Source organism: Amphimedon queenslandica, unplaced genomic scaffold (genome assembly GCF_000090795.2).
Source record: "Amphimedon queenslandica unplaced genomic scaffold, v1.1 AMPQUscaffold_12698_Cont10473, whole genome shotgun sequence".
Lineage (NCBI taxonomy): Eukaryota > Metazoa > Porifera > Demospongiae > Haplosclerida > Niphatidae > Amphimedon > Amphimedon queenslandica.
Window position 1 is genome coordinate 1 of NW_003547066.1, and position 24,126 is coordinate 24,126.

The 24,126-nt window shown below is 37.5% G+C and overlaps 5 protein-coding genes and 1 pseudogene across 5 annotated transcripts; 4 read left to right on the forward strand and 2 right to left on the reverse strand.

Annotated features, from left to right (window-relative positions):
• Window positions 1–31: 31 nt before the first annotated feature.
• On the forward strand, window positions 32–6,202 carry LOC100634082 (hemicentin-2-like). The gene is made up of 17 exons (XM_003390207.3): window positions 32–255; window positions 305–559; window positions 613–831; window positions 880–1,134; window positions 1,970–2,188; window positions 2,253–2,510; window positions 2,564–2,782; window positions 2,847–3,104; window positions 3,158–3,376; window positions 3,441–3,698; window positions 3,753–3,971; window positions 4,021–4,278; window positions 4,331–4,549; window positions 4,601–4,840; window positions 5,030–5,728; window positions 5,859–5,886; window positions 5,953–6,202. The coding sequence occupies exons 2-17, from the start codon at window positions 424–426 to the stop codon at window positions 6,065–6,067; spliced, it is 3,819 nt and encodes a 1,272-aa protein (XP_003390255.2). The 5' UTR covers window positions 32–255; window positions 305–423; the 3' UTR covers window positions 6,068–6,202.
• A 37-nt stretch (window positions 6,203–6,239) lies between these two features.
• Window positions 6,240–11,567, forward strand: LOC109587061 (uncharacterized). The gene is made up of 17 exons (XM_020003275.1): window positions 6,240–6,913; window positions 7,946–8,077; window positions 8,230–8,342; window positions 8,424–8,547; window positions 8,765–8,961; window positions 9,007–9,352; window positions 9,404–9,537; window positions 9,818–9,892; window positions 9,937–10,094; window positions 10,164–10,195; window positions 10,257–10,416; window positions 10,486–10,594; window positions 10,642–10,721; window positions 10,781–10,827; window positions 10,871–10,991; window positions 11,143–11,474; window positions 11,527–11,567. Exons 1-16 carry the CDS (start codon window positions 6,344–6,346, stop codon window positions 11,277–11,279), a joined length of 2,535 nt encoding a protein of 844 aa, XP_019858834.1. The 5' UTR covers window positions 6,240–6,343; the 3' UTR covers window positions 11,280–11,474; window positions 11,527–11,567.
• Window positions 11,568–11,925: 358 nt separating this feature from the next.
• On the reverse strand, window positions 11,926–14,337 carry LOC105314654 (E3 ubiquitin-protein ligase TRIM71-like). The gene has a single exon (XM_011408946.2). It carries the CDS (start codon window positions 14,323–14,325, stop codon window positions 12,115–12,117), a length of 2,211 nt encoding a protein of 736 aa, XP_011407248.1. The 5' UTR covers window positions 14,326–14,337; the 3' UTR covers window positions 11,926–12,114.
• Window positions 14,338–14,685: 348 nt separating this feature from the next.
• Window positions 14,686–16,394, forward strand: LOC100634209 (glucosidase 2 subunit beta pseudogene; annotated as a pseudogene).
• Window positions 16,395–16,479: 85 nt separating this feature from the next.
• LOC105314655 (uncharacterized) lies at window positions 16,480–19,270 on the forward strand. Its single transcript, XM_011408947.2, has 8 exons — window positions 16,480–16,735; window positions 16,782–17,105; window positions 17,673–17,878; window positions 17,925–18,069; window positions 18,119–18,184; window positions 18,231–18,556; window positions 18,595–18,728; window positions 18,775–19,270. Exons 1-8 carry the CDS (start codon window positions 16,549–16,551, stop codon window positions 19,181–19,183), a joined length of 1,797 nt encoding a protein of 598 aa, XP_011407249.2. The 5' UTR covers window positions 16,480–16,548; the 3' UTR covers window positions 19,184–19,270.
• A 608-nt stretch (window positions 19,271–19,878) lies between these two features.
• Window positions 19,879–24,120, reverse strand: LOC100634335 (zinc transporter 5-like). Its single transcript, XM_020003276.1, has 12 exons — window positions 24,076–24,120; window positions 23,911–24,033; window positions 23,798–23,864; window positions 23,601–23,686; window positions 23,466–23,547; window positions 23,313–23,397; window positions 22,988–23,149; window positions 22,386–22,900; window positions 21,957–22,244; window positions 21,448–21,712; window positions 21,143–21,363; window positions 19,879–20,211 (listed from the first exon to the last, which is right to left on the reverse strand). The coding sequence occupies exons 1-12, from the start codon at window positions 24,102–24,104 to the stop codon at window positions 19,915–19,917; spliced, it is 2,220 nt and encodes a 739-aa protein (XP_019858835.1). The 5' UTR covers window positions 24,105–24,120; the 3' UTR covers window positions 19,879–19,914.
• Between the last annotated feature and the right edge of the window lie 6 nt (window positions 24,121–24,126).

Consider the following 24,126-nt stretch of genomic DNA (forward strand, 5'->3'; position numbering starts at 1 on the left):
AAATTGAAAAATTGTAACTCACCTTGACGTGTTTAGGTTCTGTATCAATAAATGGCTCCGCTCCACAGAGCATATCGAACTTTGCTCCTTCAGTTCCCAGTGGATACACTATATCTCCAAGTAACCCAAGGATAAGGCTTACAAGCTCAGGAGAACTAGAGACTGATGAACTTGGACCAGAAGACTCTGGAACATACACTTTCAGTTCGCCTGATCTTGGAGGAGCTACACTTAGCATCGGTGTTAATGTACTTGGTATGTTCCTATTTATGAAAGAAAATGAACATTATCATTTGATACTTAGGAATTGCACATGTCATCAGCATCAGTGGTCCACAGACAGTGCCTTCAGGCAGTTCAGTTGATATCAGTGTCGTACCTGGTGGTACTCCTGACTTTACGTATCAATGGTTTAGAAATGGAATGGCCATACCTGGTGAAACAGGCTCCACTCTTAGTATCCGAAACATTAGAACTACTGATATTGGTTTATACAGCTGTACGGTAAGTAACTCTAGAGGAAGTGCTAACTCCAGCAGTACAGCAATCAGTGTGACAAGTAAGTACAAAATTTAAAAATTGAAAAATTTTAACTCACCTTGACGTGTTTAGGTTCTGTATCAATAAATGGCTCCGCTCCACAGAGCATATCGAACTTTGCTCCTTCAGTTCCCAGTGGATACACTATATCTCCAAGTAACCCAAGGATAAGACTTACAAGCTCAGGAGAACTAGTGACTGATGAACTTGGACCAGAAGACTCTGGAACATACACATTCACTTCACCTGATCTTGGAGGAGCTACACTTAGCATCGGTCTTAATGTTCTTGGTATGTTCCTAATTATGAAAGAAAATGAACATTACTCTTGGAAATTAGGGCCAGCACATGTCATCAGCATTAGTGGTCCACAGACAGTGCCTTCAGGCAGTTCAGTTGATATCAGTGTGGTAGCTGGTGGTAGTCCTGATTTTACGTATCAATGGTTTAGAAATGGAATGGCCATACCTGGTGAAACAGGCTCCACTCTTAGTATCCGAAACATCAACACTACTAATATTGGTTTATACAGCTGTACGGTAAGTAACTCTAGAGGAAGTGCTAACTCCAGCAGTACAGCAATCAGTGTGACAAGTAAGTACATAAATTTGTGAAAGACTTAGCGTTAATTACAATTCTATATAATCAGCAGATTAATTAAAATTACAGTTACATAATTGTGATTGCATTTGTGGCTTAATCCTTAATTGAGTCATGGCCATTCAATCTAAAAACAGGAGATTTTTTAAAATCTCCCTACCAAACTTTATTGAATCATATGACAGAGTCAGACTTTCCCAGTTTATTTGTTAGTTTTCTACAGGTGCATGAGGTTTGTTGTTTAGCTTGCTAAATATAGCTGTGCAAAAAAACCCTAATTCATCGTATTTTTTCATAATTAGCTGAAGGAGAAGTATCCATTTATATAAATTTTCTGATGTTGTGTAGCAAGTTAGACCTTTTGTCAAGCAAAATTGAATTTTTAACAAAATTTTAAAGTTACTGATAAATTGGGCCAAAGTTCCTTCTAGTACAGGGTCATTAGCCAAATTTTGCCAAAATTGACTATTAGAGAATTTTTTATTTTATAATATTTTCTGATGTTCTTATGTTGTATAGCAAGTTTGAGATCAAAATTGAAAATTGTAGTGACAGTAATGACACAACCAGTACTTCAGCAGCTTAACTGCAATCATCTTTTAAAACCAGTAACTTCTTTTGTTTTAAAGCAAGCCATGTTTCTGTTTGATGCAATAAAACATCAAAAATAGTATTTGTAATTGAAATTTGCTTCAACATGACATAACTTTAATTCTAATTGAGTCTATTGTCACAAAAGAAGTGTTCTTAAACTTATCATTGTAATTGAAGTTTTGTAACTAACCTCAAGCTTGATATGTTGTAAGTTAACTCATCTTAATGTCTTTAGGTTCTGTATCAATAAATGGTTTGAGTCCACAAAATATATCGAACTTTGCTCCTTCAGTTCCCAGTGGATACACTATATCTCCAAGTAACCCAAGGATAAGGCTTACAAGTTCAGGAGAACTAATGACTGATGAACTTGGACCAGAAGACACTGGAACATACAATTTCACTTCACCTGATCTTGGAGGAGCTACACTTACCATCAGTCTTAATTTTTTTGGTAAGATCAGCATTCTGTATTTTAAAATGAACTCCTGTGGTTATGATAATGCTTTTCTCCTTAGCTCCAGCATATATCATTAGCATCAGTGGTCCACAGACAGTGTCTTCAGGCAGTTCAGTTAATATCAGTGTGGTAGCTGGTGGTACGCCTACTGAAATTAATTATCAATGGTTTAGGAATGGAATGGCCATACCTGGTGAAACGGGTTCCACTCTTAGTATCCGAAATGTCAGCACTACTGATATTGGTTTATACAGCTGTACACCAAGTAACTCTAGAGGAAGTGCTAACTCCAGCAGTACAACAATCAGTGTGACAAGTAAGTACAAAATTTTAAAATTAAAAAATTTTAACTCACCTTGACGTGTTTAGGTTCTGTATCAATAAATGGCTTGAATCCACAAAACATATCGAACTTTGCTCCTTCAGTTCCCAGTGGATACACTATATCTCCAAGTAACCCAAGGATAAGACTTACAAGCTCAGGAGAACTAGTGACTGATGAGCTTGGACCAGAAGACACTGGAACATACAATTTCACTTCACCTGATCTTGGAGGAGCTACACTTACCATCAGTGTTAATTTTTTTGGTAAGATCAGCATTCTGTATTTTAACATGAACTCCTGTGGTTATGTTAATGCTTTTCTCCTTAGCTCCAGCATATATCATTAGCATCAGTGAGCCACAGACAGTGTCTTCAGGCAGTTCAGTTAATATCAGTGTGGTAGCTGGTGGTACGCCTACTGAAATTACTTATCAATGGTTTAGGAATGGAATGGCCATACCTGGTGAAATGGGTTCTACTCTTAGTATCCGAAATGTCAGCACTACTGATATTGGTTTATACAGCTGTACACCAAGTAACTCTAGAGGAAGTGCTAACTCCAGCAGTACGGCAATCAGTGTGACGAGTAAGTACAAAATTTTAAGATTAAAAAATTTTAACTCACCTTGACATGTTTAGGTTCTGTATCAATAAATGGTTTGAATCCACAAAACATATCAAACTTTGCTCCTTCAGTTCCCAGTGGATACACTATATCTCCAAGTAACCCAAGGATAAGACTTACAAGCTCAGGAGAACTAGTGACTGATGAACTTGGACCAGAAGACTCTGGAACATACACTTTCACTTCACCTGATCTTGGAGGAGCTACACTTACCATCAGTCTTAATTTTTTTGGTAAGATCAGCATTTTGTATTTTAACATGAACTCCTGTGGCTATGTTAATGCTTTTCTCCTTAGCTCCAGCATATATCATTAGCATCAGTGGTCCACAGACAGTGTCTTCAGGCAGTTCAGTTAATATCAGTGTGATAGCTGGTGGTACACCTACTGAAATTACTTATCAATGGTTTAGGAATGGAATGGCCATACCTGGTGAAACAGGCTCCACTCTTAGTATCCGAAACATCAACACTACTGATATTGGTTTATACAGCTGTACACCAAGTAACTCTAGAGGAAGTGCTAACTCCAGCAGTACAGTAATCAGTGTGACAAGTAAGAATTTACTTTTTCATATTTTGATATTTTGATTCACCTTGATGTATTTAGGCTCTCTATCAATAAATCATTCTGCTCCACAGAGCATATCAAATTTTGCTCCTTCAGTTCCCAGTGGATACACTATATCTCCAAGTAACCCAAGGATAAGACTTACAAGCTCAGGAGAACTAGTAACTGATGAACTTGGACCAGAAGACTCTGGAACATACACTTTCACTTCGCCTGATCTTGGAGGAGCTACACTTAGCATCAGTGTTAATGTACTTGGTATGTTCCTAATTATAAAAGAAAGTGAATAATATTTTTTAATAATTAGGACCTGCATATATCATTAGCATCAGTGGCCCACAGACAGTGTCTTCAGGCAGTTCAGTTGATATCAGTGTGGTAGCTGGTGGTATTCCTACAGACTTTACGTATCAATGGTTTAGGAATGGAAAGGCCATACCTGGTGAAACAGGCTCCACTCTTAGTATCCGAAACATCAACACTACTGATATTGGTTTATACAGCTGTACGGTAAGTAACTCTAGAGGAAGTGCTAACTCCAGCAGTACAGCAATCAGTGTGACAAGTAAGTAGAAAGTTTTATAATTTTTAAATTGTTACTTACCTTGACGTTTTAGGTTTTCTATCAATAAATGGTTTAAATCGACAAAGGATATCAAATTTTGCTCCTTCAGTTCCCAGTGGATACACTATATCTCCAAGTAACCCAAGGATAAGACTTACAAGCTCAGGAGAACTAGTGACTGATGAACTTAGACCAGAAGACTCTGGAACATACACTTTCAGTTCGCCTGATCTTGGAGGAGCTACACTTACCATTAGTATTAATGTATCTAGTGAGTGTGTAACTGTTTTTCATTTTTTTAAATCATATTTTATTCTTTTAGTTCCTACACCACCATCAAGCACTATTGAAGGATTGCTTGGTAGAAGAATTGTTATTCCTTGTGGCAACACAGTTATAGCAACAGGATATGAATGGTCGAAAGATGGTGTAAAGCTTGTTGGGGAAAACACATCGAGCCTGGTTCTGCTAAATGCATCATATGATCATGTTGGCTTCTATCATTGCTTTGCATCCCATAGCAATGGTGTGGCTTCATCAAAGATTGAATTAAACATCAAAGGTCAGAATAAAACATACACTGCCATAATAAAACTTTCATTTATGTACTATTAGTACTATTATCATCATCATTATTATTATTATTATTATTATTATTATTATTATTATTATTTCATTAAAAGCACATAATTATTATTAAAATAATAAGCAAAACTGTTATTATTATTATTATTATCATTATTGTTTTTAGGTTCAAGGACTCTGGATTGGCTGACTCCAATTCGCCTCTCTCTATTCCCTTCTGTCAGGGAAGCTTACAACTGCAGTCCACTCCCTTCATTCATTGTTACAGCATCTGGTCATCTAACCACAACGGGTCTCACGCTAAGGGACTCTGGGAATTTCTCTTGTCGCAATAAGGACATAAATGGGACGCTAAAACTCCAATTGACAGTTCGAGGTTTCCGCCCTTTTACGCCAAGAATAACAGTTGTAAGGATTCATGATCGTTTGAATCAGTACTTTTACGTCGAATGGACTCAACAGATAACACCAAAGCGACCAGTACGTAACTATACACTATATTGGAGGGTGACCAATAGCAATCGAGGCACTACTGATAAGAGACAGCTTGGACCTGATGATATCCACAGCGTCGTTACAACCAATAATTCGTATTTTCTCTCATACGAACCCAATGAAATCTTCAATCTTACTGTTTCCGCATCTAACGTCGTTGGTGATAGTCCTCTTAGCGAAGAGCACATATTTATTGTTAACGATCATATTTCAGAGCCAGTCTCTGGTGCTGAACCCTTCCCCTTGTGGATTATCTTGTTGATAGTTTTCATCTCCCTCCTCATTTGCTGCATATGCTGTATATGCTGCTTCATTTGCTTCTGCTGTCTGTGTGCCAGAAAGAAAAGGGACTATGACCCTGAAGAACACGGTAAAGAATACTTGTATTGTACACAATCTTGCATGCCCTTATCCTATCATATACATGTATACTATTCATTGTTATAATACGCTATTGGATTACAATTAATTGCTGCATTTTTATTTTTCTTTTTTTACAGAGAGGAAGTATTCTACTGAGCTTGCAGCGTAAGTTTTCAATATTATTATTACAATGACAAATAATGACAATGTTTTTTTTCTTTTTATGTGTAGATATCGTAAGAAAGGAGAAGATGAGGATGAGGGCAGTAGCAGCGATGATGATGATAGTGCTGCTTCAATAAAAGAAGATAATATCGATGATGACAATGCATCATCTCCAGTCTAACCGTTAAGGACATAACAATTTTTATCATCAATCAAACCCATTTCATATAATTCTATTTAAAAAAATTTAATAATAATATTATTATGATGTTTTTTTTTGCAATCAATTTTAGAATCATTAATTTTTAGATAATAATTCTTTTTTTTGAAAAATAATCTTTAAAAAACCTTAACTGTATTTAGATTAATTAACATAATACAATTCTACTCACCTTGATCTACATGTACCCTGCCCACCCAATTTTGCAGTTTTTGCACTTTTAAGTTTAAAGCACTAATGGAAGGTGGAGGAAGAGAAGGAGAACAGCTCCATTTTCTCATTGAGAAGCTATTATCTCTATCCCCAAGCTCAAGGAACGAGAAGAATCTACTACAAAAACTATGCCTCGTGTTCCTAAGTGTTGAAGGAGAGAAACCAGGTGCTCCTGGAGGAGACAGCAGGCATCTTACATGTCTTAGCAAATGGACTGATTATCCCCCGTTAAACGTAGAGCTTGAGAAAGAGGAGAGTGTAAGGAGGAAGATTTCTCAATGGAAGACACGGTTTTGGACAGTTTTTGAATTAGTAAGAGAAGACGATAAGCTCTTGTGTACTCTTTTGAAAGAGAAATGGAAAGAGGGTGTGGTTAGACTGATATCAAATCTTAAAGAGCCAAGAAAGGACTCCGAGAGTACTTTTGAAGTGCTTAGCATTGGTTTTTGTATCGTAGAACTTTGCCAAGAACGTAGCACTAGTGAGAATTTTATTAATTGGTCCTGCTCTGAAAGTCTCGTACCATTTTTGAAGAAAATGACAGAAGAATGGCTGCCATGGTTAAGACCATTTCCAGAGAAGCACAGACATCAGGTAATAGTTATTATGTTATAGAAAAAAAACAAAAAAAAATACTGGACCAAAGACGCTGTACTACAGTCTGCTTTATGTATCAGAAAATGTAGTATAAATTTTGGGTGATTTTAGAGCCATTTTTGAAAAAAAATCCTGAGATTTTTAGAATTTTGACATTTCCTTAAAATGGCCGTAACTTGAAAAATTGAAGTCGAAATCAGCTCAAACTTGCTACACAGCACAAGGACATCAATATGTATCAAAAAATGTAATAAAAATTTGAGGTGATTTCAGAGCCATTTTTCAGAAAAAACCATGGACTATAGCCTTGGGTATTTTTCAGAATTTTGGCATTTTCTTAAAATGGCCGTAACTCGAAAAGTCGAAGTCGAAATCAGCTCAAACTTGCTACACAGCATAAGGACATTGATATGTATCAGAAAATATAATAAAAATTTGGGGTGATTTTGGAGCCATTTTTCAGAAAAAACCATGGACTATAGCCTTGGGTATTTTTCAGAATTTTAGCATTTTCTTAAAATGGCTGTAACTCAAAAAGTCGAAGTCGAAATCAGCTCAAACTTGCTACACAGCATAAGGACATTGATATGTATCAGAAAATATAATAAAAAATTTGGGGTGATTTTGGAGCCATTTTTTGGAAAAACCATGGACTATAGCCTTGGGTATTTTTTAGAATTTTAGCATTTTCTTAAAATGGTCGTAACTCGAAAAGTCGAAGGCAAAATCAACTCAAACTTGCTACACAGCATAAGGACATTGATATGTATCAGAAAATGTAATAAAAATTTGGGATGATTTTGGAGCCATTTTTTGGAAAAACTATAGCCTTTACAATGGAAATTTAATATCTTTAGAGTATCAGTTATTTTGGTACTGGACAGAACATATAGTACAGGGTGTTTTGTTCAAATTCGCTAAATGAGAATTCTCCATTTTTATAATTTACTTTGATGCATATACTTGCTCTTATGTGAAAGAATTTGACAAAATACACTGCAGATATGAGCAATCTCAATCTTATTGCAGACTGCTGTCAGTATATCTCAATGGCTAAATACACTAGCTCATTTCATTGTGAGGAACAACCAGAGAAATGATCCCCCGAGACTCATTAATGTGCTAACGGTTTTAGAGAAACACATTCAAGCAATAATGGAAGTAAGTATGAAAGAAAAAGGGAAGAAGAAATGAAAGGAGAGAGTGAAAGTGTCCAAAAACATTAATCTCACGCGTTGGTTTCATTAAAAATGATTAAAATCACACTATAGATGATTAATATTACTACACTCCTCTCATTCATATCATTTTAGGCTGTTACTAAGTCCAAGGACATATTGTACTATTACAAGATATTTAATAGTTTGGATTCCATTCAAAAATCAATTAGTGATTTGTATTACCTGCCCATACGAAGTAACGAGAAGTTAGTATGCATTTATGTGATGATAGAGAATTTTGGACTCTTTAGTTCATTGATGCCAGTTCTAATTGTTACTTTTTATAGGTTGTCTCTCCTGCAATTAGGTGAGTGGGTGGGCCAATGCTCTTCCATTATGGTTGAAAGGATTATCGGCTATCACGTTGAAAAGTGTCGGTCGACTTTGCTACATAGTCAAGTCACTTACCAAGTAAAATTAACATTTTTTAGAAAAACATTTATGTACTAATACTACTTATTTAACCTATCAAAAAAGCTTTTTTTTAAACTTATTTTTTCTCATAGAAATCCATGCATAACTTAGATACTTTTAATATTTTGTAAAGAGAGAGAGAGAGAGAGAGAGAGAGAGAGAGAGAGAGAGAGAGAGAGAGAGAATGATAATTAATCCATGCTCATCTTCATAGGGAAAGCATGTTTCATTCTCCATACAAATGTGGCATTATTATCTTCAATGCACATCAAATGACCTCAATAATCTCCTTCACAATGACTCACTCTCTCTTCACATAATGACTAAAATCCTCGAGAAAACGCTCAAGACATTAACTCAACATTACGTCAAGACGCCCCCATCATCTGAAAAGGCTTGCAGGCAATACCAGTTAGTTGAAACCCGTTTGACTGGTTTTTAAAACTTGTTTTACAGGGCTGACGTCACTGCTATCTTGCTGACAGTATGCAGCCTATTACCAATGATACAGTGTAAAGAAGAAAAAGGCCCTTCTTCTATAAATGCTCTGTGCCTCTCTCTCCTTCATTCCTTGGCACTTTTTGTGTCACCACTCTCTGTTGCTAAAGAGCTAATAGTGACTAGCAGAAACCAAAGGAGGACTTTGGGGGGACATATAAAATGGCAGGAATGTCTTCCACTGGATGCATTTGGTCTGCAGTCATTGTATCAGCATAAAGAAGAGAACAGTGAAGAAGTAGAGGATATGTTATTATTATTAATAATGGGGCATTGTGGTGATAAGCATTCACTTTTATTAAAGGTCAGTTAGCTCGAGAAAAATTAAAAATATTATTTTATTTTTATTTTGTAGTGTTTATTGCATGGTGAGAGATTCAGAAGATCACTGCTTGCAATTAATCCTCAATCGTTTTCAGCAATGGCAAATATTTTGATGTATTTTAAACCAAATTACTTGTTGGGGCTATTCAATGAGCATGAAATTAAGTAAGAGAGTGAATCATATACATGTACTTATTTTGCACAGAAAGTTTAAGCTGATTCTGACAAAAATTGAATTTTTACAAATTTTTGAAGTTGCTCAAAAATTGTACCAAAGTCCCTGTACTATATAGTACAGGGACTTTGGCGAAATACATGTACATGTACATGTATTATTGAAAATAGCTAGGAGAGAATTCTGATTTTTTTTGGTACATACAATTGTTCTTATGAGCACTGCTTTTTTATACTGTGATACATTTTTCATCCATATTTTTTATTCTAGTATGACCAGTGATAGTAAAGTGACCTCTGTTACATTGTCATGGCTACGAGAGCAACTAGCCACACCTATTAACAAGTGACACACCTCTTTATTTTATTGTATCTTATCGCCTCATTTAGTGTCCTTATTGACTCCGCCTACAATTATATCTTAGCTTCCATGAGACGTGATGAGCTAGCAACTCTCTCGGTAATTAAGAGATTGTTTGAGAATCTTCCACTACTTATTAAAGATGTCAATACTGTTGTATTGCAAGTTTTGAATCAATTAATAAGTGGTGAGTATATATAGCTTTTAAAGCAATATTATGAGATCCAGCATTATAAATAGTCTCTTTTTATTTTAGTAATAGAAGAGGGGACACCAACTTCAAAAGAGGTATTATGTACAACTTATTATTATTATATATTTATAATAATTATGTCCTCTCTCTTTCTAGTTTAATGGTTCACAGTTAGTCTTTGGTCAATTGTTTGATGGTCTCGTTCAGTTCTCTCAAAATTTATCGCCTCCTCTGTCACTGGTTCATATTTTATCTCACTGCAACGTGTTCTTTTTGATAGTTCAACAATTCTTTCCTCCCTCTCCTTCTCCAAAATGTTAGTAGTCATTGAAAATCTTCTTTATATTAAAATATTTCCTCTATCTCCCCATTCTCCTTCCATTAGCTGCTTCTCAGCCTGGTTTAAATGTTGCCTTATCACTTATTAGGAAGTTGGATTGTTCATTAATTACTAGTAAACTCCAGAAATTTCATCACTTGTTAACATCAAAGAGGTAGAGAGGTGCCCCCTAATTAAACTGTATTACTTTCATTTTCTTAGTTCACAATTGCCAACCAGTGATCTAATGGATTCAAGACTGCCCTCCATTGCTGCTGAAGCTATTACCAGTGATGATCAAGGTAGCAAAAATCTTATCAACAAACTTATTAACAAAAGTTACCATTTTCATGCACTGTAGGTAAAAAGAGCTTTGAAGCTTTAGAAGGACACGTAATAAACAATAAAGTAAATAAAGTTTCTTATTTTTTAGTATTTATTATTATTTTAGGAGAGACTAATGAGGGAGTGTCTTGATGCCTCTGTGTCTCAATTTGATGTTGTTAGATCCTGCACACACTTAAATGGTAGACCATTCATTGACTTGTTTGAATTAGAAATGAACTGGGAAGGTACATAACTGAACAGAAGATATATTTAGAAAGAAAAGTATTGTTGTGTGATAAAATTGAGCAATGTAGTGTATAGAAAAACTTATATTTTACCTTTATTGCAAAGGATTAGATGTGTAGTATGATGATTATTATTTTGCTATTTTTATAGCTGTACTGAAGACCGAGCTACTGCTGAGTCAAAGTATCTACAAGAGAGTATTGCTGAGGTGGGAAATGTCTTCTGAAAGCTTGAGTGAAGATGATAATCAACTTGTAGCTCAAATAAAAGAGCTCATAGCATCATAAAAAGACATTCCTTTTTATATTTTTTATAATAATAATAAAAAGAACTAATATTAATCAAATATGAGTGGGCGTTGAACTTCATTAATTATTCAGTTGCCAATGGTTACCAGTTACCACATAACAAGATACACTGCACACAGCAAGGAGACAGAAATGAGTAGAAAGGGTCAGCTCGCCCAGCTACACAGATTACAAGTGAGGCTTAAGCTTTCTCCATTATTATTGACCTTCTTATTTGTATGTGTAGGAAGATGAGAGGATCCGGGCACAAGAGGAAGACATTAAAAGGTCAGGAAGACTCAGAATACTGAGTATCTAAGAAAACCTGCCATTTAATACCACTAATGTACTGTTTCTACCATCATTCCATTAGAGAAAAGAAAGACTTGATGAATGCTACTTGGACCCAATCATTGGAAGAAGTAATCAAAAGTTCCAATAATAATAGTGTGGATGATTATGATCAATAGTCGAGTCAGAATAAGATGCTAAAGAGGAAGCATAAGGAGATGCAGAGAGAACTGGAGCTCACTAACAAGTCAATAGCTACAGTATGTTATGAATTATTATACTGCAAATATTAATGGTAGTGTCTTTTTATAGTTGCGTAAAAATCGGCTAAGAGAGTTGATTATGAAAGAAGAGCTAGAGTATGAAAAAGAATTAAACTCAATTGGACTAACAATACATAAAGAAAGATTATAGTTTAACTATTATTATTATTATGAAAAAAAGAATTAAGTATTAAGTAATACACTAGTACAAAATTATTTCTCTACCAAAATACAAAAAGCTAGGATTCTATAATAACCATTGTTATCAACTCAGTCTAGAGTCAGTATTTCATAATACGACGATTATAATAATCAGGAACGTAAATGTGCCCATCCTTATCCAATGCCATACCATAGCAAGTGCTACTGTTATGAAACTGTGAGATTAAATTAACTTGTGTTCTTTGAGGACTTAACACATTCAGATAGTTGGTACTACTATATCGGGATAGGATAAAGATGTATCCTTCGTCATCAATAGCAATACCAGTAGGATAATTCAAGTAGCCATTAGGATTGTTGTATGTGTAAAGCTGATTTGTACCTTCTGGAGGGAACACCTGTACATAATGTTGATTATAAATAGTCACATGAATATTTCCATCATTATCAACTGCTACACCAGCTGGAGTACCATTACATTGAATGACTTGAACAAATGTCCCATCCTCTTCAAATACTTGTACTCTGCTATTACTGTAATCAGCTACTAGAATCTTTCCTTTACCATCAGATGCCATACCATAAGGATTAGAAAATTGCCCTTTCCCATTGCCATTGGTGCCAAACTGACCAATATACTTACCAGTAATGGCAGAGAAATACTGTAAACGATGAAGGCTATTATCACTCACATAGAGCTTGTCTCCTACTACCAATAAACCAAATGGACTCTGAAACTGACCATCACCATTGCCTTTTGTACCAATAGTTCGTGTCTTATTCCTATCTTGACTAAAAACCTGTACAAAGCCATTGCTACTATCACTAGCAAACACATCACCATTAGTATGAACAGCAACACCATATGTATAATTCCCAACATTATAGCTACCTAAATTAGGAAGTGAGGCATAATTCTTTGATGCTTTTGCAGATAGACCATAAGGACTACTTTTAATATGATGACCTCTTACAGTGACTGATAGAAGGTACTGACCAATACTTTGAGGTGTGCATGAGATTGTGGCTGCCTTGTTATCATTAGCTATAACAACTTTACCCTCCTCTTTAGTCCCATCACATTTGACAAAAGAGGTTTTTAAATGAGCAGTAGCTTTATCCAGAGACAATGGAGTATCGATGGCCAACTTGAATTTCCTTTGCTTCCCTACTGTTGCCAGTGGAATAGCTAACCCAGATTCAATAGAATAGCGATCAGGATCAACCTCAAAAACACCTCCAAATCCATTGATCTCATTGCTTATGCCAACAGCCTCCAATTTTGTTAGTATTACCCCATCCTCCTGTATCTCACGAGGGTGTTCTTTTGATGCTTTTAAACACCTCTCCAATTGATCAGTGATTAATTTCTTAATGCTAAGGACTTCACCAGAATCCACACACTCACTCACAGATTGGGCTAGTTGGCAACCGAGCAGAACTCCATTCTCAAGCCTCTGAAACTCATTCAACTGCTTCTTAACCGACTCTTTCTTAGCGCTAGCAATCTCTTCTGTCTCTGCTAGAAGGTACCTGCGACGTTCCTCTAAAATGGTTTTGAGTTTTGTAAATGTTTCCTCAATTTCTTTTTCAATCTCTTCCTTGCGTGTGTCTATCTGTCGCAGCATTTCCTCCCCATTAGCAATTGATTCAAAGAAAGTACCAGAAACTTTAGCTTCATGGCATTTTGCTGCACTTTCCTTCAGTGCTTCACGAGCTGCATCTCCTTCTTCAGTGTATTCAATACGATTGTGATCTTTATGAGTTACAATGAAACAATCACGACAGACGAGCATCTCACAGTCTTGGCAAAAAAACTTGATCTTTTCGTCATCGTGGACAGCACAATATGTTGGTTGACGGCTAACAACGGGGGAAACATCTCCAATCTTCTTACCTCCTAGCTCAATTAATTCATGGTGGACGGTTTTCTTCATTCGTTTGTGACCTTTCTTGCAAAAATCACACAAAAACAAACAGCATGAACAACAAAATGCTACAGAAGCATCGTCACTCGATGATGTACACTGGTCACACGGGATGCTGTCCTTGCTACTTATCTTCTCCCTCACGGTAGCCTCTAAGACCTTGTGAGCCAACCAAAGATTCTGAGTCAGACCCTTAACTTTACCTGAAGGCAATGGAACATTAGCATCACAGGTGGGACACTTCAATGACTCTTCTCTTCCTTGCTCCTCTTTGATTTTAACGAGACATTTCATGCAGAAGGAGTGAAGGCATGGAAGTATAAGTGGGTCAGTGTAGTACTCCGAGCATAACCCACACACAAGAGGAATGGGCTCTTGGATTTCCACTTCGTTGTTAGCCATTATGGTCTATGCTGGATAGCTGGCACATGCACAATAATTGCGCACAGCGCTCGCGCTCAAGCAGCCACGCCCCACAGGGGATTTTTCTGCATTCTACTTTCATTGTTCGTGTAAATGCTTTTGTAAATCTTTAATCATGATTTCAATGTCATCTAATGTCTTCAATAATTTATCTTCTTTCCGATATTGCTCCAATAGTTCATGAGAATGATAAAATGAAGTACACTTGTCATAATCTATTTTATCGTTGCTGCTTTGATCTACAAACAAAAAGAGAATGCTAGTCTTAAAAATACTACTAAAAACCTTTTTCAAAATCTTCTGGAGACTCCTTAAATACTATATCATCTTTTGGAGCTGTAGAAAGGTCCTCCAAAATTGCTTCTATTGAAATCGAGGACGCCATGTTGCAAAGACCGCCTCTAGGTCGAACCCACCACACATGGTCCTTGTTTGTGGTGAAAAGATGGCCCTCTTTTATTTCTGTCTTTTATTGCTTTTTGGGTCTTCTCTAGCCACTTCTATTCACGGCGTGTCACTGGAGAAAGCCAGCTTCTATGTACCAGGGAAGAGCTTCACTTGCCTAGACGGATCAGACACCATTCCATTCAAATACGTCAATGATGACTATTGTGATTGTGCCGACGGCTCTGACGAGCCAGGGACTTCAGCTTGCCCAGATAACCTCTTCTATTGTCCTAATAAAGGCCACAAAGCCTCCTATCTCCTCTCCTCTCGCGTCAATGATAAGATATGCGACTGCTGTGACGGCTCAGATGAGTGGGGGACTGACACAACTTGCACCAACACTTGTGAAGAGATGGGCCGAGCAGCTAAAGCTGAGCTACAGAGAAGATTCGAGACGCATGCCCAGGGATACGAGAAGATGTTAGAGTACTCAAGGCAAGGAGAGGAAAAGAAGAGTGAGTACCAGAAAGAGCTAGAGCAGTACGAGAACGATATCGGAGTCATAGAGTCCGAAATAGAAACCTTACGACAGGCAAAAGATGATGCTGAAGATCCCGAGACTAAAGCTAAGGACGAACACAAAAATAAATGGGAGGAGTCAATAAACACTCACAAAGCAGCAAAGCGTGAAGTGGAAGCAAGGAAGATGTTTATGCTGCTCGACGCTGATTCTGATGGCCGTGTCACCACACAAGAGGTGATGAATCACTCTGAACTGGATGATAATGGTGATAATGTCGTTACTCTTGAAGAAGCTAACCATTACCTGGATGAAGCTGAATCGGTCGACTTTGAGACGTTTCTTGAACGAGTTTGGGATGCAATGGCTGCAAACATAGCAAAGAGAGAAGAAGAGAGATTAGATGCCGAGAGAGCCAAGAAGGAGGAAGAGAAGGCACAAAGAGAGAATGAGGAGGGAGATGAAAAAAAAGATGAAGATGATGATGATGATGATGATGAAGATAATGGAGACAACAAAGACCAAGATAGTCCCCCGAGTGTGATGCCTCCTTATGACGAGGAAACTCAAAAGTTGATTGAAACAGCCGATAAAGCAAGAAAGGATCTCGAAGAAGCCGAGTCTCGTAAAAGAGACATCGAAGGAAAACGTAACGAGAGGCAGAAATACCTCAATATTGATTTCGGTGATAATCAACAGTTTGCTCCTCTTTATCAACAGTGCTATGAGTTCACTGATCGTGAGTACACATACAAACTATGCATGTTTGATAAGGTCACCCAGAGAAATAAAAATGGCGGGAGCGAGACGCGTCTCGGCGAATGGGACAAATGGGATGGTCCACCTAATACCTCTGTCCATTCTGTGATGCATTACTCTAATGGAGAGAAGTGCTGGAATGGACCGAATCGATCAACTCTTGTTACTCTGGTTTGTGGTGTGGAGGAGAAGGTTCTTTCTGCTGGGGAGCCTAATAAATGCGAGTATGCTATGGAGTTTAGTACTCCAGCTTTCTGTCTTGAAAAGCGTCCAGCTCGTCTGCACACTGAACTATAATTAATCTTATTATTATAATCTGTGTATCTTTCTTTCATTATTTACAGGATTATTAATGGATTATTATCATTAATAATAATAATTATTATTAATTAATTAATTTTTTGATTAAAATTTAAAAGTAATTTTTTCTGCATCCGTTAAATAAATATTTACGGTATCCTTGCAACTCTGATAAAGGGTGGGGCTCGCTTTGCATTTTTCATGTCTTGAGCTTCTTGGATGTCAGCAAAGATAAAATGGAAGACTCTGAGGTCAGCATAAGGATTGAGCTAAAGTCTGGGAGGCGTTTCCCACTAGTTGTGGCCTTCTCTCACTCTGCAACATGCAGTGACATACTGGATACCATCAAATCCTGTTTGTTTGAGATAGACATGACAAGTTATGGCAGCCAATGGATTTTAATGGAGTGCTGGCATGGGATAAGTAAGTAGCTAAAGCCCCAAAGGAAATGCAATGTCTTTATCTTTAGACAAGAGGCTGAATGGTAGAGATAACTTTCAAAATGTGATGAATTCATGGGCTGACTCCACAAGTGTTGCATTTGTTGCAAGAGAGAAAAGACACCAAAAGAAGCAAGAAAAAAGAAAGAGGAGATTGTCACAGAAGCAAGCCCTGCCTTCGGGCAAAAGCATTCAAAGGGAAATAAAAGAGACAAGGAGAGAGGTGGATAGATTGAATCTACTGCTACTGAAAAGGGACAGACTCAGCTCCGACCCAATCAGAGATACTATTCAAATGATGTCAGCTTTGAGTGATAAAGTGGATGGTCTTCGAAGTAAAAAGGAACAATTAGGTAATAGCTAATATAACCATACGAGCACATAAAACTCTTAGTATTGTCAAGAGTAAATAATACCTAAATTGTAAAGTAAAGACTTTTTGGTCTAAAACAAATCGCAAACCTTTTATAACACGAAATATTTATACACATAGAATATTTAATGTTTATGGCTGATAACATGATTCAAAATAATGTCGTAAATTGAAAACTGAAAAGTCGGATAAGAATAGAATGACTAACTTTAGACTTTATTGTATTACACAGTCATGTAACCTAAAAGAAAAAGAATGATAAATGCATTTAGAGTGGCTTACAATACTTTAAAAGGCTGAAAATAATGTCCATTTTCTCTTTGCTGGTATTCAAGAAAAGATTTCCAAGCTCAAGGCGGCAAAATCACGTGGGCAACACTTAAAGTATACGGAGGTTTACTGAAACCACGTGGTTACATAGTGCACATAATCTGTAACATAACAGTGACATACCAATGTAACATAACATTACCAGTAGAGTACTATAGCAGCCAAAAATAACAATATTTGTGGTCTACTACAATGTTATGATTGCAACTATATATAGCTAGAGAAGTCTTTAATATGAACCATGAAGCTGCACGGCTCACTGAACAACTAACATTCCTCAGGAGAAGTTCACAAACAGCCAGTGACTCCCTCACACAAGCCAAAGAAGCCAGAGAGGAGAGGAGGAGAAAAACAGAGAAGGAAACAAGAGAAGGACTGGAAGAGCTAAATGAAGCCATTTCTGCTACTCAGTTAGAATTAGAAGTAAGCAACCAAAATGTTTTGATTTGTTTCATCTAAATGTAACCAGAGAAGACAATTTATGAGTGAACTGCAAGACAATAAGATTTATATCCTGCAAGAAGAGATATCCAGTTTGCAGAGTAGCCTGAGCCAGAGAGAAAAGGAGAAGGATAAAATGAAGCAATGGGTTGGAAATGGAACAGTAAAAGAAGGTAAACACAGTGTGTGGCAATGAATAGATTTTGATTATTATTTTACCAGTTTTCGCACCACCTGGGATACCACAAAGCATACCTGGAGAGATAAAAAGAGAAAGAGAAGGAGGAGGTAGAAATTAATAAAAATGGATTTACAGGAATGTTGTTGTTTACAGACTCATTTAAAAGACGATTTGTTCTACTAAATAAAAAGACAAAACAACAAGTAGAAGAGGAAGCACGGGCTTTCCGTGAAGCTGCAATGAAACCTCAAGACGTTGACTCACCAATGTCACCACAAGCTGACTTTCCATTTTCCCTTAGTCAAAAGAGACGAATGTCAAAAGACGAAAAGAAAGAAAAGAAAGGAATACTAGTGAGAAATGCAAAGGAGAAGGACGAGAAGAAAGCCTCAGGAAGAGTCTACTTTGATGCGACAGCACTGCTCCTTAATGCAGCAGGGGAAGGTGACATGGAGCTAATAAAGCAATGCATTAGAAAAGTATGTTATTATGCAGACACAAGTCATCTCTCTTTCAGTTAGGAGGATGTCAAGTCTTTAGCTCCAAAGGTGCTACTTGCTTGCACAATGCAGTCTGCTCTGGAAACCTGAGTATAATGGAATACTTTATCGAGCTCGGATGTGATGTGAATGCTCAAGACTGTGAAGGATGGTAAGATAATTGTAAAGTAGTACTTATGATTATATTATATCTGAAGGACCCCATTGCATTGTGCAGCCGGATTCACTCATCTACCTGCAATGCATCTACTTCTACAAAATGGAGCGTCCCTTTACCTCCAGACATCGGATGAACAGTATCCAATAGATTTAGTCCGAGAGGCATCAGAATGTGACAATGATGACATAGATGCACTTAACTGCTACCAATACTTGCGGGATTGCTGGCAAGGACTCGGGAAAATTAAAGAAAGAAAAGTCTATGCTCTTTTTAGCTACGTAGCAACAAGCAATGAAGAGCTAAGCTTCATGAGTGGAGAGGAAATGATTGTAATGCACAGAGAGGAAGACTTGGGATGGTGGATAGTGGAGAACGGTCAAGGGATGAAAGGATTTGTACCATCGACTTTCTTTGGTCTCTATCCTCGGAGACAAATAGTACTATAAAAAGCATATGCACATCATACAACAATAATGATAATAATAATAATAATAATAATTTCTAGTTTAATATGTGTATTTGATGTCATTGGTCTGATTGTTGCAAAACGGTTGATCCTGATGGTTCTGCTTCATGTCTCAGTAATGCCGTCTTGTCTCCCTCGTCCCTTAAACCAGTACCTGTGGTCCTTGACTCCTCTAACGATACTTTAGACTCTGGTATTTCAACAGAATGAGGGTGGGTAGGAGGGGTAGTTTGGTGGTACTGTTGCCGATACTGTCGTGCTGCTTCTATCTGTCTGTCTATTTCTCTATTACGAGCTAGCGCCATATTTATCCTTGCCCTCCTCTCCGCCTGTACTTCCCACTGCCACATAGCACAGGCAAAGCATCCCAGAAAACCAAACAGGAGCCCTCCAATGACAATATTAGAGATCCCTTCGGGGCATAGGGTTTTGGTACGGCAGGCTCTCTCGAAGCTGCCTTCAGGCGAGGACTCTGTTGCATTCTCCTCTCTTATTGTAAGGGTTTCAAGCTCGTCCGCCTGAACTGGTATCCCATATATGTTGTTAAAGAGAAGAAAAATCAGGAGAAATATAAAAAGCATAATGGAGGTGTGGACACGCCCACAAATCTCATTAATTATTAATGACCACGCCCACATCAATGAATATAAATTAACAATTAATTGAAAATTGCTTTGCTAAAAATAATTATTATTACTATAATCGTGATTATTAGATGTTTTTAATGACATGAGGTCCAGTGTCGACGTACACATGTGGTTGAGTCATGCTTTGATGCTGCATCATGTATGAGACACGCTGGCCACTCTGCACAAAAGGAGGTTTCTCAATTTGGAGAGTAGCTAGAGCAAGGCCTTTATTTCGAAACAGCTGTGTGATCATGTGAGCCGTCTTTTGCTCACTGGCCGAAGGTGCGACCTGCACATGGACTGTACCTACCACTTGAGTGCTAGACTGCTGCCAGAAGTGAGCATCAGAATGAGAAAGAACACCGTCCAGCATTGGTAACTAAAAAAACAGAATAAAATGTAAAACTATTACAGTCTCCCCATCCCACACAGTGGAGGCATATTAAATTATTAATTATACACAGTTCATTGCTCTATATCCAACAACATGTGTAAGCGAGATCCATAAATGTACAAACACAGTTATGTCCACTGTGTATACAAGCACGTAATGGACCTATAATAATAATGTCCATTAGGTGATACACAGTGGGCATACAAAAGTAACTGCGTTTGATCATAGGACCATTAGTGACAGGTAGATTCTAAATGTCTATTTTATATTTATAAAGAGGCTGCAATTACCTTATGTATGAACCAATAATACCATTTCTATCTACATCATACTCATACAGTAAGTTAAGTGAGCTGAAAACCATGCTTTGACAATTAAGCCTATACTGCTGCCTGATTTTTTAATAGCTTTAAAAATTCATAAAAAATCCAATTTTGATCGGAATCAGCTCAAACTTGCTATACAGCATAAGAACATGTATATGTATCAAAAAATATTACAAAAATGAAGAATTCTCTCCTTTTCATTTTTGGCAAAATTTGGCTAAAGACCCTGTACTATAGTACAGGGACTTTGGCTCAATTTTGGAGTAACTTTAAAAATTCATAAAAAATTCAATTTTGATCGGAATCAGCTCAAACTTGATACACAACATAAGAACATGTATATGTATCAAAAAATATTACAAAAATGAAGAATTCTCTCCTAGTCATTTTTGGTGAAATTTAGCTAAAGACCCTGTACTATAGTACAGGGACTTTGGCCCAATTTTGGAGTAACTTTAAAAAAATCCAATTTTGATCAAAATCAGTTTAAACTTGCTACGCAACACAAGAACATGTAAAAAGCTGAGCATTATGCCAAAATCTTGTGAGAAACCTGAATACATCTAAGTCTTGCCCTGTAATCTACGTACCTTATCAAGTGCTTCCTGGACACCAGAATGAGGAGGCGTAGCTAGTATAAGATTAGTCCCTGATGCTTTCAGTAGAGGAATGACTGACAGGACTATGAGTATAGCAATGAAGAGAGAGCAGATCGGGTCAGCTATAAGCCAACCAAAGTACTGGACTAACAGCGAAGAGATGATGACACCAACACTACCCAAGGTATCGGCTAATACGTGAAGGAATACACCTAAAGGGGGAGAGAAAGGGAGGGGAAGAGAAACAAAAAGCATACTCCTATAAATAAAAATTTTATCTTTTTCACTTATCATACCATGCATATTCGAGTTGCTGTGGTGACAATGGCCGTCGTGTGAATGTGAGTGGCTGTGATCATGGGAATGAGAGTTGCTGTGATGATCGTGGGAGTGGCCGTGAGAGTGGGTGTGGTTGTGATCATGAGAATGGCCATGGGAGTGACCGTGGGAGTGACCGTGGGAGTGGCCATGATCATGGGAGTGGCCGTGTGAATGCCCAATGTGTGAATGGAAGCTCATGACTCCAATCATGTTGACAATAAAGCCAGCAACTGACACAAACTAGAGAGGAAGACATGCCATTACTTAAACATAAACAATGTAAGAGAGAAATATTAATGGAGAGTTAGAGCTTTGGCTTTATAATAAGAAATTGCCATTGTAAAATTTAGATTTGAATCTAATTGCCAATATAAGAAAAAGCCAATACAAAATTTACAGCAAATCTACCAATTATTATCCCAGCCAATATTTCCTGGTATCTACAGTACATCACCCAAACTCACTCATAGCCTCATTCACTTACTAGTAATCTGTTAGTATTAATCTCTGGTGGGTCCACCAGTCTACCAATAGCTTCAGTGAATATGAACCCACCAATGACAATAAGGAACAAGCCATTAACGAACCCGGAGAGTATCTCCACTCGCCCGTAACCAAATGAATAGAGACGTGTTGGTTTCCAGTGGCTCATGCCAGCAGCTGAGAGTCCAACTAGTAGGGCAGTGCAATCAAATAGCATGTGGAACCCATCGGAAATGAGACCAAGACTGTTTGTCCATATACCATACACCATCTCAACACCTGTGAATCCCTGAGAGAGGGAGAGAGAGAGAGAGAGAGGGAAAGAAAGAGAAAGTGAGAGTATTATTGGTCGAATTGTTGTGTTTCTAAACACAAAATGCAATAAAAATAATCAAAGATGCATTTCCATCTCCAAGCTAGATGTACTCACTAGATTCAGTAAAAGGAAATAGAATATCCTTCGGGAGTCGGGGTTCTCTATGACCTGTCCCAAGAGAGGTCTTATCCAGTTCATAGAAGTGGGCGGGGAGACTTGAGATGAGTAGAGAGGGAGCCCAGCAGCCGAGTACCCAATCAAGAGACCCTGAGAAGACGGCGAAGAACGAGTTAAGAATAGAGTAGCCAACAGGAGGAACATGCTTGCTAATACAACACCCACTGAGAGCCCGTGATGCATCGTAGGGTTTTCATATTCTAAATATATTGAGACACCCAGGGATACAAAAATAGGGAGAAAGGTAGTGAATGCTGCCAATTGGTACGAGTCGACGTGTTGCTTGGCGATAGAGTCAGTGTAGAAATAAATGACAGAGAAGAGAGAGAATAATAGGAGGCAGGAGAACGAGGATAACGAAGGGGCGGGGTTCGATAACAAACTGACCACGCCCAAAGGCAACATGACGATGGCTTGGATGAAATGAATGAATGCTTGAACACGCTTTGCACCTAAAAATATAGAGAAACACAATAAGCTTTAAAATTTTTACATGTAAATGTACATTTACATTTAGCTTTCACTTCTCTCTCTCTCACCTCCTATGTCAACAGCAAGGTGTCGCTGTGAGTTTCTGAGTAAAATTGAGAGAACTAGAGCAATCAATAGGAGAACAGCTCCTCCTTTATGGTCGGGGACACCAAGAAATGAGAGTAGCCAAAATAAAAAGTGTGCCATTGCACCACTGTGTTGACCTTCAGCTAGAGAGAAAGAGATAATCAGAATTCTTTCCTTGTCATTTTTGGCATAATTTGGCCTAAGGCCTTGTACTATAGTACAGAGACTTTTGCCCTATTTTTGAATAAGGAATTCCTTCACTTCTCTCTCTCTCTCTCTCTCTCCCTTACTCCTTCTCTCTCTTACGGTGTTCTAATCTTGGTCTTAATTGATCGTTATCGAACAACAGTAGCATCAATATCCCCAATATAAACAACACTGCCCCTCTGCTCTATATCACAAACAAAAATAAATAAAAATAAATCAATAAAAATAAACAACAAATTAAATAGCGCTTACTTTGGAGTGATTACCAAATGCCAACAGCACATTCACAACTGCAAGAATAGCCAAATCGCTGTGTTCCCATAGCAACACAGTCCTGTTAATTAAGTAGGCGCGGTCATTAAAATAAGCCACACCCATGACGCTCACCTCAAGGCACCGCACAGACTTAAACTGGTGAGCCAGACAGCAGCTGTAATTAAACCGAGGACTGAAACTTGTATAACTCTAAACCACTGAGTGTAATAATAATAATAATTAATAGATCATTAAAAATTACAATAAACAAAATATTTGCAATTAATTTCGTAATTATACTCTCCCTCTCTCTCTGTCTTATGTTTTACTTGGTTTTTTGTTAATTTGTTTCCAGAACTAAAAGGCCGTTGATGGAGTAGGTAAATAGTCGCACAACTAAAACAGAGAAAATCAAAATAATTTCATTAGTATTATTACTGACCAGGCTTTAATTAGAAATAGTGAAGAGGCCAGGGAAGTTTCTTGTAAAACACTGTACAACCAAAAAAGTGATACCGTTATAAATCCTTTTACTACTAATGTAAGTCCTAATGACCATCTCTCCCTATAAAAACTTTAAAACTTTTATATAAAATCGAAAAATTACTTTTTCGAACTGCTCCTTGCAAACTCCATCTTGGAATGGGCGTGGCTTGGT

Coding starts and splice junctions, on each gene's coding strand:
- LOC105314655 (XM_011408947.2), top strand. CDS start 16,549: ATGGAAGACTCTGAGGTCAGCATAAGGATTGAGCTAAAGTCTGGGAGG. Junction 17,106..17,672: donor AAGTAAAAAGGAACAATTAG/GTAATAGCTAAT, acceptor AACTATATATAG/CTAGAGAAGTCTTTAATATG. Junction 17,879..17,924: donor CTACTCAGTTAGAATTAGAA/GTAAGCAACCAA, acceptor AAATGTAACCAG/AGAAGACAATTTATGAGTGA.
- LOC109587061 (XM_020003275.1), top strand. CDS start 6,344: ATGGAAGGTGGAGGAAGAGAAGGAGAACAGCTCCATTTTCTCATTGAG. Junction 10,417..10,485: donor TCCCTCTCCTTCTCCAAAAT/GTTAGTAGTCAT, acceptor TCCTTCCATTAG/CTGCTTCTCAGCCTGGTTTA. Junction 10,722..10,780: donor TATTACCAGTGATGATCAAG/GTAGCAAAAATC, acceptor CATGCACTGTAG/GTAAAAAGAGCTTTGAAGCT.
- LOC105314654 (XM_011408946.2), bottom strand. CDS start 14,325: ATGGCTAACAACGAAGTGGAAATCCAAGAGCCCATTCCTCTTGTGTGT.
- LOC100634082 (XM_003390207.3), top strand. CDS start 424: ATGGCCATACCTGGTGAAACAGGCTCCACTCTTAGTATCCGAAACATT. Junction 2,511..2,563: donor TACAACAATCAGTGTGACAA/GTAAGTACAAAA, acceptor TGACGTGTTTAG/GTTCTGTATCAATAAATGGC. Junction 3,972..4,020: donor CATCAGTGTTAATGTACTTG/GTATGTTCCTAA, acceptor TTTAATAATTAG/GACCTGCATATATCATTAGC.
- LOC100634335 (XM_020003276.1), bottom strand. CDS start 24,104: ATGGAGTTTGCAAGGAGCAGTTCGAAAAA. Junction 24,034..24,075: donor GCAAGGAGCAGTTCGAAAAA/GTAATTTTTCGA, acceptor AAGTTTTTATAG/GGAGAGATGGTCATTAGGAC. Junction 23,548..23,600: donor AGTCTGTGCGGTGCCTTGAG/GTGAGCGTCATG, acceptor CTTAATTAACAG/GACTGTGTTGCTATGGGAAC.